Genomic DNA, 17,541 nt, shown 5'->3' on the forward strand with positions numbered 1-17,541 from the left:
CCGTTTCACCAACAATCAGCATATCAGCACATCATTTATAATATTTAAAATGTAAAAAAATGGTTCATATGCAAAAATATCAAACATTGAACATTTTTGGTAATTAGAGTCAAAGTATTTTTTACATATTAAATATTGTAAATGATGTGCTGATTTTCCGAAATCGGGACTGACATCGGGAACAATATATTTTTTTTTATTTCATTACATTTAGGTTAATGCTAATAGCGACAATTTTTTTTTATTAAATTTATTTTGACACTTAACAACGTAAAGTGATCAAAATAGTACCTATACTATCTATCTATGTTTTGGACTTAATGGACTTCCGTAATTTCATTTCATTAATTTAATTTTGTTGTATGATATATGAGTCAAGAAATGCATTTATTGCATTATTCTGTGTAAAAAAAACAATGCAAACTATGCCTAAAGCGGTAATAAACCTTTTGAAGTGAAGCTATATTGATTAGTAGTGATCGCTTCTGTGAAAAATGTCGGTGCCAATTCTCGTCGGATTACATGAAATTTAGCGATGCCTTTACCTGTAATGTTAGTAAATATGGACACAGTGAAAGTGGAGGAACAGTCCGAGTTGTTGGCTTGTCGGATTTGTCTGGCTTCAGACGTGATATTGTATCACATTCGCGAGTCGGGCTTAGAACAAATGTTTTCGGAAATCATGGGAACTTCGGTAAGCATTATTATAGTTACACATATATACAAAATTAGCGACCTGCCCCGGCTTCTGGTACACAAACAAATTAAACATCTAAACCTTCCTCAAGAATATCTATTGATTGGTGAAGACCACAGGAAAATCCGTTCAGTAATTTAGAGTTTATCTCGAACATACTTACAGAAAGACGCGGCCTGGGACTTTGTTTTATAAGGTATGAAGTTAGTTAGTTTAGTAAGGCTAAGTAAAGTTTAACTTTACTCATTTGCGCGTTTTTTCGCGGATTAGCAAAGAAATATTTTTTGCTTTTACTTACTCATTTATCACCAATGACTTAGTTATCAGGTGTAATTGCATTTAGCAAGTAAGCATCCTGAAGTTAAATTAATTTTGTAACAAGCAGAAACGTCTGCGAACAATGCTATTAAGCGTAGTATAAATTTGAAAGTGGAATAATTTACTGTCTTGGGTGAGACGAACACACAACTCTGGATCAACTAGCCCATTGCTGTACCATCTGAGCTACCAAGACCTCACCCAAGGACAACAAAGCCTGAAGGTAGTGTAACTGCGCTAACTACCTTTCGCGTCAAATGATGTCTTATGACAGTTCCTTCATTGGGTTTGATAGGGCATAATTTAAAACTGCATTAGGCCATGTGCTTGCCGAGGAACAGAACCCTATAGAGGAACCTGGTCTTCAACAGAAGGACATGATGTCAAATCCTGATGGTAGTGTAACTGCACTAGCTAACTACCTCTCTCGTCAAATGATGTCTTATGACAGTTCCTTCGTTTGGTTTGATAGGGCATAATTTAAAACTGCATGAGGCCATGTGGTTGCCGAGGAACAGAACACTATGGAGGAACCTGGTTGTTGGCGACAAGCCCGCCGCCGCATCGAATTAACTCCACAGCAACAGCGATGACGTCTACCGTCACGTCACCGGACCAGTTAGCCAGCGACGGGGACCGGGGCCGGTCCGCGGGGGGACCGTCAGAATCGAAATTACGGCTCGCGGAACGCACACATATCGCGTCGCGCCAAAAATAACTATAAAAATACCTCTGTAACTACCAGTAATTAAATTAGTGTTTACAGTCCGCTATAGTTTTATTCAGCAGTCTAGATATCCTGGATTCAACATACTACACGAATTAGGCACTAGACGCAACATGGTCTTCAACAGATCGTGCCATCATGATCCTCATTATTGAACGATGTAATCAATTATTCACGTATACAGTACAGATACGCACATGAAAGAAGAAGAAAAGGACACTGCCGCCATGCGGGAAAACCAGCTGCCAGTTAGCGCTACTTACACTATTTTTCAAACTAGACATGCAAGCATGCACCTGCGCTATAAGTTTTAGTGTAAACTCCTTGTTAATATAAGCTTGTTGATTAGCTGTCAGCATGGGACGGGCTCCCACAACACCTGTGCGCGTGGTGCCGCGCGCAGTTCGCGCGGGCGCAAGCGCTGCGCGTGCGCTTCCACCGCGCCGACGCGCTGCTCAAGCAGGCACTCGTACACCAGCATATTGTAAGTATCTTTCATTTGTCAGTAAGCCCCAGGAGAGCAGCGTATAATAAATTCCATTCATAAAGTGGGTACACATACACTTTTACAGCTTATAGTACACTTTCAGTCTAATTAGAAGGTTCTAAACCAAGTGGCATTTACTTTGTTTTATTACTTACTGAAACAAACGAAATTCAATTCAATTTACCGTATAACAAGGTTCAAATTAAAAATAAGGTTTGTATATTAAGGCCTTACAAGACTATAATATTTATATATTTAACAGATAACAAACGAATTTATACGCACAATCAACCGCTCAATGCACAACCTCACGCACACTCTCTCAACCCAAATGTTTAACGAAGACACTACTTATTACTTTAACTACGAGGCACAAGTGGATTTATACAATACAATTCTCATAAATAACAATGGACAAATGAATGCCGATGTCGAAAATGATGACGTGAATAATGATGTCGAAAATGATGATAGACCAAATAATTCCGGTTCGGAGATAGACGTAGACAAATTTGAACTTGTGCATGACATCAAAGTTAAATTAAAGGATAATATTAGTAACATAGATGCAAATCTAAATTTACCTGAAGAAGAAATAGTAGAATATTCAGATTCACAGTTTAAAAAGGTAAAAGCAAAGAAAAAGAGACTGTCAAGAAAAAGGTATGATAAGAAGAGTAAATATACAAAGAAAATAGATCAAATAAAAATAGTAGAAACAAGGTCTGATAAAGAAGTATACACAAATGATAAAAAAAGACCGACTAGACGAAAAATTAAAGAGCAAGAAGCAGACAAAGGAAGAAAAAGAAAAGAACGGTCAAAGCAAAAATTTTGTACTGAAGAAGATTTCAAAGAATTTGAAAAGAAATACGATTTCCAAGTGCAGTGTTTGACAGAAAAAGAAATGGAGAAGGAGATGGAGAAAAGAAAAGAATCTGACAAGTATCTTAAAGGAGAGTACAAGTGTGAGTTGTGTTATAAAGGCTTCCTGACGTCTGTCACGTACGAGAACCACATGAAGACTCATGATCCGGTAAGTGCATAATAGATGGAGCTTATAAGACAACTCGCGGTCATCATAGGCGCTCCAGTACTATCAGTGAACATCAGCTGTTGTCCAGTTGATGAGTTGAGGAACAGCAGTCACCCATTAAACACGTACCATAAAAAATCAGTCATCGCGTCCCGATATTAATGTGAAATGATAGTCTAATCCCAAGAATTGGCGTCGTCTAGTTTTTTCGAAAGCGGCTGCCATCTGACCTTCCAACCTAGAGGGTAAGCTAGGCCTTATTGGGATTAGTCCGGTTTCCTCACGATGTTTTCCTTCACCGAAAAACGACTGGTTAATATCAAATGATATTTCGTACATAAGTTCCGAAAAACTCATTGGTACGAACCGAGGTTTGAACCCGCGACCTCCGGATTGCAAGTCGCATGCTCTTACCACTAGGCCACCTATGCTTTTAAATATAGATGATAACTGATAGTTCATGCTGTTATGAATTAAAAAAAAAATACTCGGCTAGTTCGCGGTGGAAAGACCGTCAGCTGTTCACATAAACATACTATAAGATTTATTTGTCAAGCATCGCGTACCAGCTGAAACTTTTGTTTTGTTATTTTGCAATGGTTTGGGTGGCAACTCACCAAGAGAACAGCAGCTGATGTTCACGAGGACACATTATACATCTGCCTTAACCACTGTACGAGTTCTTGCTCGGGACGGGATAGTCGACGAAATTAGCTCCTGGCCTGGGTCACCGTTGAAACTTACACATGTAATTAAATAACACCTCTGTAACACGGTTGTACAATAAAGAATTATCTTATCTTATAATAATAATAATAATATTCTTTATTGTGCACAACGAAAACATGATTAAATACAGTAATTAACATAAAAAAAAACTAAGCAACAACAGGCGGTCTTATCGCTAAAAAGCGATCTCTTCTTCTTTTTTTTCTTCTTTTTTTCTTCTTTCTTTCTTCTTATCTTATCTTATCGCGCTTTTACTAAAGGGCGTCCATTATACACCGTGTTTTTTTTGATTTGCGTTAATTTCGAGGGTGCATTCCTGAGCTTAAATTAAGTAACTTTCTCAAAGACACCGATATTCTAATTAACTCCATTTCGGAGATAATCAATCATTAATTTTTATCTTATAAGGCCCTTACGAGCGTGTACAATTGCCTTAGGGCCTGTTTACTTATTGATTAGTGTTTAGTGCGAGTTCATACATTTGCTACTAAACGTAAGTACTATCTCGGACGATCGACGTTCGAAATGACATTGATGTCACAGTTTTCAATTGTTTGGTTGAGTTAAATGTAATGCCCGTATTACAACAACGCTATATGTAACATTTAGTTACTTTTTATAAAAAAAAAATAGTAAAAAAAAAAAACATTTTTTTTTTGTAAATTAACTATGCCATTTAGTTTCCTTAAACGTACTTACCGATACCCCGAAGTTAACGAAATTCAATAAAAACACGGTGTATAATGACGTGCGGTCAAGGCGAATATCTCCAGATATCACTCGGGGAAGAGGGAGCTTCGGCAAACTCGCTTTTAGCTCGTTTCATAAACCCACACTCGCATTTTAATGCCTTTTATTATGTAGCAGTTACATAAACTAGTAAAATGAATGGTTGGCGCAGGCGCGTGGCGAGCACGTGTGCGGGCTGTGCCACGTGCGCTACCAGTTCCCCGTGAAGCTGCGCCAGCATGTACAGAATACCCACCGGCTTAAGTTTCGATGCGCGAGGTGCAACGAACTCGTGCGCGGCAAGTGAGTATTTATAATAGGCCAGTAGGGCTAAGATGGTCGGCTCTTTATCATTTGTCACCATGCCTGTCACGTTCTAACAAGTATGTAAGTGCGAAAGTGACGGGCATAGTGACAGGTGATAAAAATGGAACCATGCTGCCACCGCAGGATCTCTTGACTGTGTCGTATGCATATTTATTAGAACACAGTTTGACTTTAACACAAAATATGTCAATGTAAAGGGTGGTGGGACTAGGTAAAATTGTGCAGTAATATTTGTTATTCAATGCAGGGCGTGCGCCGTGCTACACGCCGCATACCACGCAGGCACCACCTTCCAGTGCGCGCATTGCGACAAACAGTTCCTGTGAGTATTTATTTAACCTTTATTGCACAAAAGAAAACCTTTCTGTACAGAAGGTGGACTTACTGCCATGAGGCATTCTCTACCAGTCAACCTTTAGGCAAAGCAGAGAGATTGTGAGTGGTGCTACTTAAACAACAACAACACAATATATTATCATGCCATACATACATACAAATATTACTTAAAATCAGGGCCCGTACATTTCATGCCGTAAAAATTACGTAATTTCACATACAGACAGTTTTTTAAAACATTATAAATTTTGATAACTAATCTATTGACGCGTAAAAAAATAATGGTTTCGTTGTTAAAAATCTACTGCTGTTAAAAATACACTGTTAAAAATCAAAATTATCTATTATTTAATAAACTAAAAGTCTATTATTTAGTCGAGTGACAATAAGTTGAAAGTCAGACGTTTCTGTACTGATTGTCAAGTATCTGTATCAGTTAACTTAAAGAGGTTGACGAATGATTAATTATTACGAAAATATTAATTGAAATTAGACTCTATGTAGCATGACGTCATTTTTCCGTCAACGGCATGAAATGTAAAGCTTATAGACATATATACTTTATCAATCATTCATTCTGCTAGCAATGAAAGCACGTAAAGATTTTTTGAATGGAAACTTATTTTGAGCATTTTTGATGCAGTAGAGAAGTATGTCTTTCGGGTATCTTTAGGTATTTAAATAAAAGTAAACAAAATCTACCCTCAAATGGCTCCTTAAACCAGTTGAGGGTAGATGAAAACATTACATGATCAAATAATGTAGGTTAAAGTCTGACCGATGGTAAGCAGTCTCCGTGCCTATGTACGCCTGCAACTCCAGAGGAGTTACATGCGCGTTGCCGACCCTAAACCCGCCCCCCCCCCCTCGTTGAGCTCTGGCAACCTTACTCACCGGCAGGAACACAACACTATGACTAGGGTCTAGTGTTATTTGGCTGCGGTTTTCTGTAAGGTGGAGGTACTTCCCCAGTTGGGCTCTGCTCTAATTCTGGAATGACATCCACTGGCTGTGCCCTACCACACAAAGCGAGATGACATTCACAATGCCCATACCTCTCTTTAACTTTCCTAATAATTTATCTCCGACAGCAAGAAGACATCGCGTACTTCACACATGCGCATGGCGCATCCGGCGGAGAACGCGGCCGGCGGCACCTGCGAGGTGTGCGGGGAGACCTTCACGAGCCGGACGGGGCTCAAGGCCCACAAGACCCGCAGCCACAAGAAGGTATGTCTGTTTGTCTGTCTAAACATGTACATTCACACGTCACGCGTTTTCTTGTGCATAGTAGGCTCTGCCATCTTTTGGGCTACATCGGAACAATAAACATCACATTTGCGCCTCGCGCCAAAAATCTGACGGCTCCTGTGCTGCCTCCTACAGTTCATGCACGCTCCTTTGTGACAGAAAGTATATGTGTAAGAATGTCCAATATTTATTTATTTATTATTCCAGGTTAATTTGCCTGAACTAAGATGCCGGAGGTGCAGGACACAGTTCGAAAACATGGACGCTCTGAAGAGGCATAAAGACACGTACGCAAACAACAAGTGTGATTCCAACTTGAGGTAATTTTGTTAAATATAACTTATAACTTATAATAGTACATACAAGTGCGAAAAATAGGAAATTCGAAACGAGTGGCGATAAATTAAAACACGACCGAAGGGAGTGTTTTAAATCGACACGAGTTGCGAATTACCTATTCGCACATGTATCGTACAACGTTTTACAGTACATATGGCCCTTTAAATGTTCGACACAGTAACGTAATATGCTACTTCTCGCACTAGTGCTATAAAGTAGCCCCATATGTACTGTAAAATATTATAACTTAAAAAAAGTCCTCGATCCGCATTGGACTAGCGTGGGGACTGTAGCCCGAGCCCTCTCGCGCATGAGAGGAGGCCTGTGCCTTTTCTCAAACTTGTAATGAAATGTTGACATGACTTACTTCAAATTAGGTCCGGAAATACTACATATCAGGTGCGATGAGTGAAGATGTATGTAAAGGACTTTCGTACAGCCTTACACACCTAGTCCCGCATTCATTGAACATTTAGTATATTATTGGTTTTTAGGGTCCCGCAGTCAACTAGGAAGGAACCCTTATAGTTTCCTCATGTCGCAAATTTTGTTACTGGGAAATTAATATATATTTTTATATTTTATCTCTGACACTTAGAGACTTATACATCTCTAAAGAATTTTAGTATTTTATGGTTTTATTTTTTTATCATAGTTTTTTTTTTGTGTAATTAGACATTTAGAGACAGTATACATCTCTAATAAAGTATTTATTATTTCATAGATTCGATATTTGTAATTGTTTTTTTTTTTTAATTTATTGTTTGTAAAAATGGACATGTAAAAGTGCCCCTGTGGCCTATTTGCTGAATAAATGTTTGATATTTGATATTACCGTTAAAGAGGAAGAGGTCGACCGCTTCTCTATAGGTATACAAAGATAATCCTCATTTTCCTTTCTGGATATCATCACTATAGGAAATATATTTACAGAATTTGTGGTATATTAACCACAGCAACGCCCCTTCGTTTTTAAAATAAATAATAAATAAATATTATAGGACATTATTACACAAATTGACTAAGTCCCACAGTAAGCTCAAATAACTCAGAAAATCATGTCTTAAAAAGGCTAGGCGCTAGTTCAAAGAAATCTTCCTAAGAAAAATCTGATCTGATTTTCTGAGTTATTTGAACTTAACAGATTAAACAACACAACGGTACACAAAGTTATCATCAAAAAACAGTACACCCGCCATGCTGTGAGTAAATAAGGTTATATAAGTACCGTGAGGTACAATTTTTTTAACGGAGGTACTAAATAGTACAAATTAGGTACAAAAATATGGTATGCTTTTCATTTATTTTTATTCAAGCCTCTCACGAATATTCAGGTAGGAAAATGGGGACTACGTTTGTACGTGGGTAATACTGAAAGTTTCTGGAATGAGCCATTTAGAGTTCACGTATTGAAAATGTTTATTTATTGAAAATATAACTTATTGTCTATTTTTAGATATAATTTGTTCGGTGATGATTTGTATGTTAGGAATACTGTTTGTAAATATATGTCAGGGATTTTTTTAATTTTTTTTAAGATTCCAGGAACTTTCAGTATGACCTAAGTATGAAGAAACAGTCGTATATTGTCTTAACTCAGATTTTCCCTGGTATTACCCTTGTTAATGTGGCATCGTCGCTTGTAGTGCGTGCTCGCAGTGCGGCGAGAGCTGCGCGAGCGCCGACGCTCTGATCCTGCACGCGCACGCGCAGCACGGTGTGCAACTGTACACCTGCGACACTGTGAGTATTGTACACTTGACAGTTTTCTGTAAATAATGTCAATTGATCTTGATTTTCCTGAGGATCAAATGTCTATATAGGACTCATGGCATTTAAGCAACACAAAGGTCAGAAATGAGAGTTAAAGTCTGACGCTCGCACTCGACGATTGAAACGCCTCTAACAAAATGATATTGTAATGTGACGTTAAGTTACATTAAGTCTGTCATAAATGTATGGAAGATCAAGGAAATTGCCATTTTGAGCCTGAAATATTGCGTTTATGTGTATAGTTGTTATACAATTTATTTTTCAACAAAATGTAAGGAATCGAATTGTACCATTTTTTTTTCTGTTTTTGAAAGTTAAAAAAAAAATTTTTTTTTGAGACTTTGGAGCCTTGTATTTTTTTATGATCCCAATGCAATTTTTTAAAGTCTACTTTTTATAATGGATGGCTCATTTTCTATCGATTTAACTAAATTTTGTTATAACATTTAACATGTGTCATGTACCCAATGTGACTTGTTGACTCAAGCGGGCGTTTCAAGCGCTGGTGGCCTAGCGGTAAGAGCGTGCGACTTGTAATCCGGAGGTCGCGGGTTCAAACCCCAGCTCGTACCAATGAGATCGGGACTTATGTACGAAATATCATTTGATATTTACCAGTCGCTTTTCGGTGAAGGAGAACATCGTGAGGAAACCGGACTAATCCAAATAAGGCCTAGTTTAGTTAGGTTGGAAGGTCAGATGGCAGTCGCTTTCGTAAAAATTAGTACCGTCAATTCTAGGGATTAATTGCCAAGCGGACCCCAGGCTCCAATGAGCCGTGGCAAAATGCCGGGACAACGCGAGGAATATGGGCGTTTCAACTGCGACGGTGCAACCGCTGACAGTAAAAAAAATCATCTGTACTCAGTCACCCATACACTTTGAGCGTTTCAAACGTTGAGCTAGTATAGACATAACAAGGACCGGTCAAATCGCTGCTCAAAATACGGTGAAGGCACGGAACGGATCGCAACTTTTTTTATTTTTATTCTTTGACATTTGGAGAACTTTTACACCTCCAAATCTTATTAATGTAATTATTATTGTGTATTGTTATTTTTCTCAGACCGTGGGGACCTTATACATCTCCAAACTTAATGTATTAACCGTGGAGACTATACGTCTCTGTCATATTGTATAATATACTTGACTTGGTACATACTAGTTATGTATTCTGTAGCATTAGTTTATGAGACTGCTAGTTTAACAGTCCAGACGCGGTTTATTTATTTAGTATAAATTTTATTTTGACACTTGGAGAGACTTTACACCTCCAAATTTTATTAGTATTAGTACTCTGACATTGGGGACCTTTTACATCTCCAGATTTAATGTGTTTTAAACCATAGAGACTATTTTATATCTCTATTGTATTGTAGTAATTATTTATTTTAAGATTATTATAATGTAATGTTTACCCAGGTAGGTATTGGCTGTTGTATTTATAAATGTTGTTATGTATTTTTCATGTCACTATATGATGTTACTATAAATGTTGTATTGACTTGTAAAAGAGCCCTTGAGGCCTACTTGCAGAATAAATTTTTGAATTTTGCAGTGACGTGCAAACGACTGACTTTACTTGGAGTGCATGTCATAAAATCGTGAAGTTCACTGCGATTCCGTACCGTCACCGTATTTTGTGCAGTGTTGTGGCCGATCCTTAATACCCACTACTGTATGTTGTACAGTGCACGAAATCCTTCACATCAAAGCCGTCGCTCGCCACGCACATCGACCGCGTGCACCGCCTGCTGCGGCCGCCCAAGGCCGACTACAGCGACGGCGGCCGCCGCTCGCAGCCCGACTGGCTGCACTGGGCCTCCGTGTGCGAGCACTGCGGGAAGCGGCTGTCCGTGAGTCTGTAGCTCTATTGTCAGGAGGCCGACTACAGCGACGGCGGCCGACTGGCTGCACTGGGCCTCCGTGTGCGAGCACTGCGGGAAGCGGCTGTCCGTGAGTCTGTAGCTCTATTGTCAGGAGGCCGACTACAGCGACGGCGGCCGACTGGCTGCACTGGGCCTCCGTGTGCGAGCACTGCAGGAAGCGACTGTCCGTGAGTCTGTAGCTCTATTGTCAGGAGGCCGACTACAGCGACGGCGGCCGACTGGCTGCACTGGGCCTCCGTGTGCGAGCACTGCGGGAAGCGACTGTCCGTGAGTCTGTAGCTCTATTGTCAGGAGGCCGACTACAGCGACGGCGGCCGACTGGCTGCACTGGGCCTCCGTGTGCGAGCACTGCGGGAAGCGGCTGTCCGTGAGTCTGTAGCTCTATTGTCAGGAGGCCGACTACAGCGACGGCGGCCGACTGGCTGCACTGGGCCTCCGTGTGCGAGCACTGCGGGAAGCGGCTGTCCGTGAGTCTGTAGCTCTATTGTCAGGAGGCCGACTACAGCGACGGCGGCCGACTGGCTGCACTGGGCCTCCGTGTGCGAGCACTGCGGGAAGCGGCTGTCCGTGAGTCTGTAGCTCTATTGTCAGGAGGCCGACTACAGCGACGGCGGCCGACTGGCTGCACTGGGCCTCCGTGTGCGAGCACTGCGGGAAGCGGCTGTCCGTGAGTCTGTAGCTCTATTGTCAGGAGGCCGACTACAGCGACGGCGGCCGACTGGCTGCACTGGGCCTCCGTGTGCGAGCACTGCGGGAAGCGGCTGTCCGTGAGTCTGTAGCTCTATTGTCAGGAGGCCGACTACAGCGACGGCGGCCGACTGGCTGCACTGGGCCTCCGTGTGCGAGCACTGCGGGAAGCGGCTGTCCGTGAGTCTGTAGCTCTATTGTCAGGAGGCCGACTACAGCGACGGCGGCCGACTGGCTGCACTGGGCCTCCGTGTGCGAGCACTGCAGGAAGCGACTGTCCGTGAGTCTGTAGCTCTATTGTCAGGAGGCCGACTACAGCGACGGCGGCCGACTGGCTGCACTGGGCCTCCGTGTGCGAGCACTGCGGGAAGCGACTGTCCGTGAGTCTGTAGCTCTATTGTCAGGAGGCCGACTACAGCGACGGCGGCCGACTGGCTGCACTGGGCCTCCGTGTGCGAGCACTGCGGGAAGCGGCTGTCCGTGAGTCTGTAGCTCTATTGTCAGGAGGCCGACTACAGCGACGGCGGCCGACTGGCTGCGCTGGGCCTCCGTGTGCGAGCACTGCGGGAAGCGGCTGTCCGTGAGTCTGTAGCTCTATTGTCAGGAGGCCGACTACAGCGACGGCGGCCGACTGGCTGCACTGGGCCTCCGTGTGCGAGCACTGCGGGAAGCGACTGTCCGTGAGTCTGTAGCTCTATTGTCAGGAGGCCGACTACAGCGACGGCGGCCGACTGGCTGCACTGGGCCTCCGTGTGCGAGCACTGCGGGAAGCGACTGTCCGTGAGTCTGTAGCTCTATTGTCAGGAGGCCGACTACAGCGACGGCGGCCGACTGGCTGCACTGGGCCTCCGTGTGCGAGCACTGCGGGAAGCGACTGTCCGTGAGTCTGTAGCTCTATTGTCAGGAGGCCGACTACAGCGACGGCGGCCGACTGGCTGCACTGGGCCTCCGTGTGCGAGCACTGCGGGAAGCGACTGTCCGTGAGTCTGTAGCTCTATTGTCAGGAGGCCGACTACAGCGACGGCGGCCGACTGGCTGCACTGGGCCTCCGTGTGCGAGCACTGCGGGAAGCGACTGTCCGTGAGTCTGTAGCTCTATTGTCAGGAGGCCGACTACAGCGACGGCGGCCGACTGGCTGCACTGGGCCTCCGTGTGCGAGCACTGCGGGAAGCGACTGTCCGTGAGTCTGTAGCTCTATTGTCAGGAGGCCGACTACAGCGACGGCGGCCGACTGGCTGCACTGGGCCTCCGTGTGCGAGCACTGCGGGAAGCGACTGTCCGTGAGTCTGTAGCTCTATTGTCAGGAGGCCGACTACAGCGACGGCGGCCGACTGGCTGCACTGGGCCTCCGTGTGCGAGCACTGCGGGAAGCGGCTGTCCGTGAGTCTGTAGCTCTATTGTCAGGAGGCCGACTACAGCGACGGCGGCCGACTGGCTGCGCTGGGCCTCCGTGTGCGAGCACTGCGGGAAGCGGCTGTCCGTGAGTCTGTAGCTCTATTGTCAGGAGGCCGACTACAGCGACGGCGGCCGACTGGCTGCACTGGGCCTCCGTGTGCGAGCACTGCGGGAAGCGACTGTCCGTGAGTCTGTAGCTCTATTGTCAGGAGGCCGACTACAGCGACGGCGGCCGACTGGCTGCACTGGGCCTCCGTGTGCGAGCACTGCGGGAAGCGACTGTCCGTGAGTCTGTAGCTCTATTGTCAGGAGGCCGACTACAGCGACGGCGGCCGACTGGCTGCACTGGGCCTCCGTGTGCGAGCACTGCGGGAAGCGACTGTCCGTGAGTCTGTAGCTCTATTGTCAGGAGGCCGACTACAGCGACGGCGGCCGACTGGCTGCACTGGGCCTCCGTGTGCGAGCACTGCGGGAAGCGACTGTCCGTGAGTCTGTAGCTCTATTGTCAGGAGGCCGACTACAGCGACGGCGGCCGACTGGCTGCACTGGGCCTCCGTGTGCGAGCACTGCGGGAAGCGACTGTCCGTGAGTCTGTAGCTCTATTGTCAGGAGGCCGACTACAGCGACGGCGGCCGACTGGCTGCACTGGGCCTCCGTGTGCGAGCACTGCGGGAAGCGACTGTCCGTGAGTCTGTAGCTCTATTGTCAGGAGGCCGACTACAGCGACGGCGGCCGACTGGCTGCACTGGGCCTCCGTGTGCGAGCACTGCAGGAAGCGACTGTCCGTGAGTCTGTAGCTCTATTGTCAGGAGGCCGACTACAGCGACGGCGGCCGACTGGCTGCACTGGGCCTCCGTGTGCGAGCACTGCAGGAAGCGACTGTCCGTGAGTCTGTAGCTCTATTGTCAGGAGGCCGACTACAGCGACGGCGGCCGACTGGCTGCGCTGGGCCTCCGTGTGCGAGCACTGCGGGAAGCCACTGTCAGGGTTTAAAACGACGGACGACGACGATTTGGACGACCCCAAGCAACCCCCCCAAGGAAGAGATGACAAACCAGGATAGATTGTCCTGGCGCCGACGTATGAGGAGGCCCGACCACAGCCGAACTGGGAAATGAGCTGGAACAAAGAAAAGAAGAAGAGACGACGTTTATTTCGTTCTAAGACTGGCTGAGACAGAATATCTAGAATTCTACTAAATAGCTATTCCACCTTCTATTTCTTAAAGAAACATTCCGTATGAGCTTTGGTCATAGGAAACACGCCCATTGTCCTGAACAATGGTAATAGTAACCCAATTTTATCAATGCTTTTCAATAAACCTAAGTAAATAAATGTTCGCAGTGCCTGGCGACTCTGAAGATACACATGAACAAACACACGGGCGAGAGGCCGTACAAGTGCTCGCTGTGCCCCAAGGCCTACATGACGCCCTACGGACTTAACGTAACTATGCTATGTTTATGAGTAACTATTTTGACGACCAGTCTGGCCTAGTGGGTAGTGACCCTGCCTATGAAGCCGATGGTCCTGGGTTCAAATCCTGGTAAGGGCATTTATTCGTGTGATGAGCATGGATATTTGTTCCTGAGTCATGGGTGTTTTCTATGTATTTAAGTATTTATATATATTATATATATCGTTGTCTAAGTACCCTCAATACAAGCCTTATTGAGCTTACTGTGGGACTTAGTCAATTTGTGTAATAATGTCCTATAATATTTATTTATTTATTTATTTAACTATGCTATGCTTTTGACACTTGGAGAGACTTTACACCTCCAAATTTTATTAGTATTAGTACTCTGACATTGGGGACCTTTTACATCTCCAGATTTAATGTATTTTTAACCATAGAGACTATACATCTCTATTGTATTGTAGTAATTATTTATTTTAAGATTATTATAATGTAATGTTTACCCAGGTATTGGCTGTTGTATTTGTAAATGTTGTTAGGTATTTTTATGTCACTATATGAGGTTACTATAATGTTGTACTGACTTGTAAAAGAACGCTTGAGGCCTACTTGCAGAATAAATTTTTGAATTTTGAGGCCACACTGGTGCCGTTTGCGTCGCGGCGTCGCAACGCATTGATGTGGCATGTCATAAAAAAACATATGTAAAACGACGCAGCGTTGACGCTCAGTCTAAACGCGACGCAACGCAACGCATCAGTGTGGCCTCACTCTATGAGACCAACCCTGAAAACGCGAAAAAAAATTCGGTATTTCATACATTTTGCTGGTCTGATGTTGACATTTCCTATAAATTTTTTTACGATTTCGGGGGTGGTCCCGTAGTAAAACTTGCTCAATATGACCTAAACATTTACGGATTTAATTATATAATTAATTGCATTTCGTTCAGATACATACTGTATAGTTGTAATTGGTATACTTGAATCGTTCGTGTGCAATCAATAGTAGCTTATGTGGCTGCCACATAATGAAAGGAATTATAATACGAGAGTCGGTTTATGAAACGAGCTGAAAGCGAGCACAATGCCTCAAGTGCCTATAAAGATTTAGGCTAGTTATATCTGTATATATCTATTATGTATATTGTTATTGTAAATCGATAAATTGATCACATAATACAGCTTTGTTTTTAGCCGCAATATTTCTCTGATATCTCGATTCGTGTGGGGGTATGACAATGTATGATCAGTACAAATAAAGAATGTGAATATGATAGTTCTTTTCGAGTAATATATATTTATACATTTGTTGTTGTTGGTTTCCCCAGAACCACCAGGCGTTCCACACGGGGGTGAGGAAGTGGCAGTGTCCAGAGTGTCCCGCTACCTTCATGCACCAGTCCTCCGTCTACCAGCACAGGAAGGTCAGCTCTATTGTTTTTAATCTCTTGTCTATGTATGATAAAGAGCCTGGGCGAAGTTTTAGTCGTCTTTTTCAAGAACGATTTTCTCTGCTCTATCATAGAGAAATAAGAAATAAGCATAGAGTGCTCTCTCCATACATCAATTTTGGTACCAAAACGCTTTTTTTTACAGATACACACAGGCGAACGCTCCCACCAGTGCACGATCTGCGAGAAATACTTCACGCAGTCCGGCTCGCTCTACACTCACGTCAAATACGTGCACATGAAGGAAACTCCGCCTCCGCGCAAGCGGAACAGGAAGCCTGTCCAACAGTAGGAGCCTTTGGGTCTTTAGAAATACTTCACACAGTCCGGCCTGTCCAATAGTAGAGCCTTTACAGGTATACATAGGCGAGCGCTCCCCCTAGTACACGGTCTGCGAGAAATACTTCACGCAGTCATGCTCGCTTTACACTCACGTCAAATACGTGCACATGAAGGAAACTCCGCCTCCGCGCAAGCGGAACAGGAAGCCTGTCCAACAGTAGGAGCCTTTGGGTCTTTAGAAATACTTCACACAGTCCGGCCTGTCCAATAGTAGAGCCTTTACAGGTATACATAGGCGAGCGCTCCCCCTAGTACACGGTCTGCGAGAAATACTTCACGCAGTCATGCTCGCTTTACACTCACGTCAAATACGTGCACATGAAGGAAACTCCGCCTCCGCGCAAGCGGAACAGGAAGCCTGTCCAACAGTAGGAGCCTTTGGGTCTTTAGAAATACTTCACACAGTCCGGCCTGTCCAATAGTAGAGCCTTTACAGGTATACATAGGCGAGCGCTCCCCCTAGTACACGGTCTGCGAGAAATACTTCACGCAGTCATGCTCGCTCTACACTCACGTCAAATACGTGCACACGAAGGAGACGTCTCCTCCGCGCAAGCGGAACAAAAAACCTGTCCATCAGTAGGGCCGTTGGGTTTTTAGAAATACTTCACACAGCCCGGCCTGTCCAACAGTAGAGCCTTTACAGATACACACAGGCGAGCGCTCCCACCAGTGCACGATCTGCGAGAAATACGTCTCGCAGTCCGACTCGCTCAACACTCACGTCAAATACGTGCACATGAAGGAAACTCCGCCCCCGCGCAAGCGGAATAAGAAGCCTGTCCACAGTAGGGCCTTTGGGTTTTTAGAAATACTTCACACAGCCCGGCCTGTCCAACGTTATACGATCTGCGAGAATTACTTCTCGCAGTCCGGCTCGCCCAACACTCACGTCAAATACGTGCACATGAAGGAAAAAGCCTGTCCAACAGTAGGGCCCTTTACAGATAAACACAGACGAGCGGCCCCACCGGTGCGCAATCTGCGAGAAATACTTCACGCAGTCTGGCTCACGTCAAATACGTGCAAAATCATCTTATAATAGCACTTTCTGTCAAAATATTTTGAATATCTTGTACAAGTTACTCTGGAATCCGTTCTAGTCATATTTATACGTAATTCTAATAAATATTATATAGAACTTGTATGTACCAAGATAACATTAAGGGGAATAACACACTAACAGCGAAATCATCTGCGTACACCAGAATCATTTTCAAATCATTCTGTACCCCGCGAACGATTCCTTGTGTTGTACCTGGCATGTTCAATTTATTTTAATTATTTATATAAATGCTTATGTACTTACCTGATGATTGAATTGATGGATTAATTAGTCAATAATTAATTCAAATAAATATTGGTAAATTATAAAGTATTAGTGATTGTATTTGGGTGATTATACAAAAATTGGGTAACTCAATGTCATAAGACAAAATAACGATGTGTTATTATATTTTGTATATATTTTTAATTTTACTTTAAAACATTTAAATGCCTTTTATTTGGTCACTCAATTTCAGCTATTCATTTTAAATGCAAGTTTATAAATTTCCACAATATATGCTCAAAACGTCAGTACTTTGGCATGTCACAATCCCAAAAA

General features: G+C 43.8%; 1 protein-coding gene across 2 annotated transcripts; it reads left to right on the plus strand.

Moving 5' to 3' along the window:
- Nucleotides 1-321: 321 nt before the first annotated feature.
- Nucleotides 322-17,322, plus strand: LOC133532539 (zinc finger protein 626-like). 2 transcript variants are annotated; one of them, XM_061871261.1, is made up of 13 exons: nucleotides 322-694; nucleotides 2,092-2,226; nucleotides 2,492-3,265; nucleotides 4,896-5,026; nucleotides 5,298-5,372; nucleotides 6,478-6,616; nucleotides 6,845-6,957; nucleotides 8,623-8,719; nucleotides 10,441-10,605; nucleotides 14,065-14,166; nucleotides 15,471-15,566; nucleotides 16,582-16,611; nucleotides 16,780-17,322. In XM_061871261.1, exons 1-13 carry the CDS (start codon nucleotides 536-538, stop codon nucleotides 16,975-16,977), a joined length of 2,214 nt encoding a protein of 737 aa, XP_061727245.1. In that variant the 5' UTR covers nucleotides 322-535; the 3' UTR covers nucleotides 16,978-17,322. The 2 variants fall into 2 exon arrangements, with proteins under 2 accessions (XP_061727245.1, XP_061727246.1); XM_061871262.1 differs by lacking the exons at nucleotides 16,582-16,611; nucleotides 16,780-17,322 and adding an exon at nucleotides 15,739-16,426.
- The last annotated feature ends 219 nt before the right edge of the window (nucleotides 17,323-17,541 follow it).

The sequence above is a fragment of the Cydia pomonella genome, chromosome 27, assembly GCF_033807575.1.
Source record: "Cydia pomonella isolate Wapato2018A chromosome 27, ilCydPomo1, whole genome shotgun sequence".
NCBI classification, from domain to species: Eukaryota; Metazoa; Arthropoda; class Insecta; order Lepidoptera; family Tortricidae; genus Cydia; species Cydia pomonella.

What these genes read in the sequence shown, in the direction of transcription:
- LOC133532539 (XM_061871261.1), top strand. Translation starts at nt 536, where the DNA reads ATGCCTTTACCTGTAATGTTAGTAAATATGGACACAGTGAAAGTGGAG. An exon ending in CGGAAATCATGGGAACTTCG is followed by an intron (nt 695 to 2,091) that starts GTAAGCATTATT and finishes CTTGTTGATTAG; the next exon opens with CTGTCAGCATGGGACGGGCT. An exon ending in GCGAGCGCTCCCACCAGTGC is followed by an intron (nt 16,612 to 16,779) that starts ACGATCTGCGAG and finishes GTCCAACGTTAT; the next exon opens with ACGATCTGCGAGAATTACTT.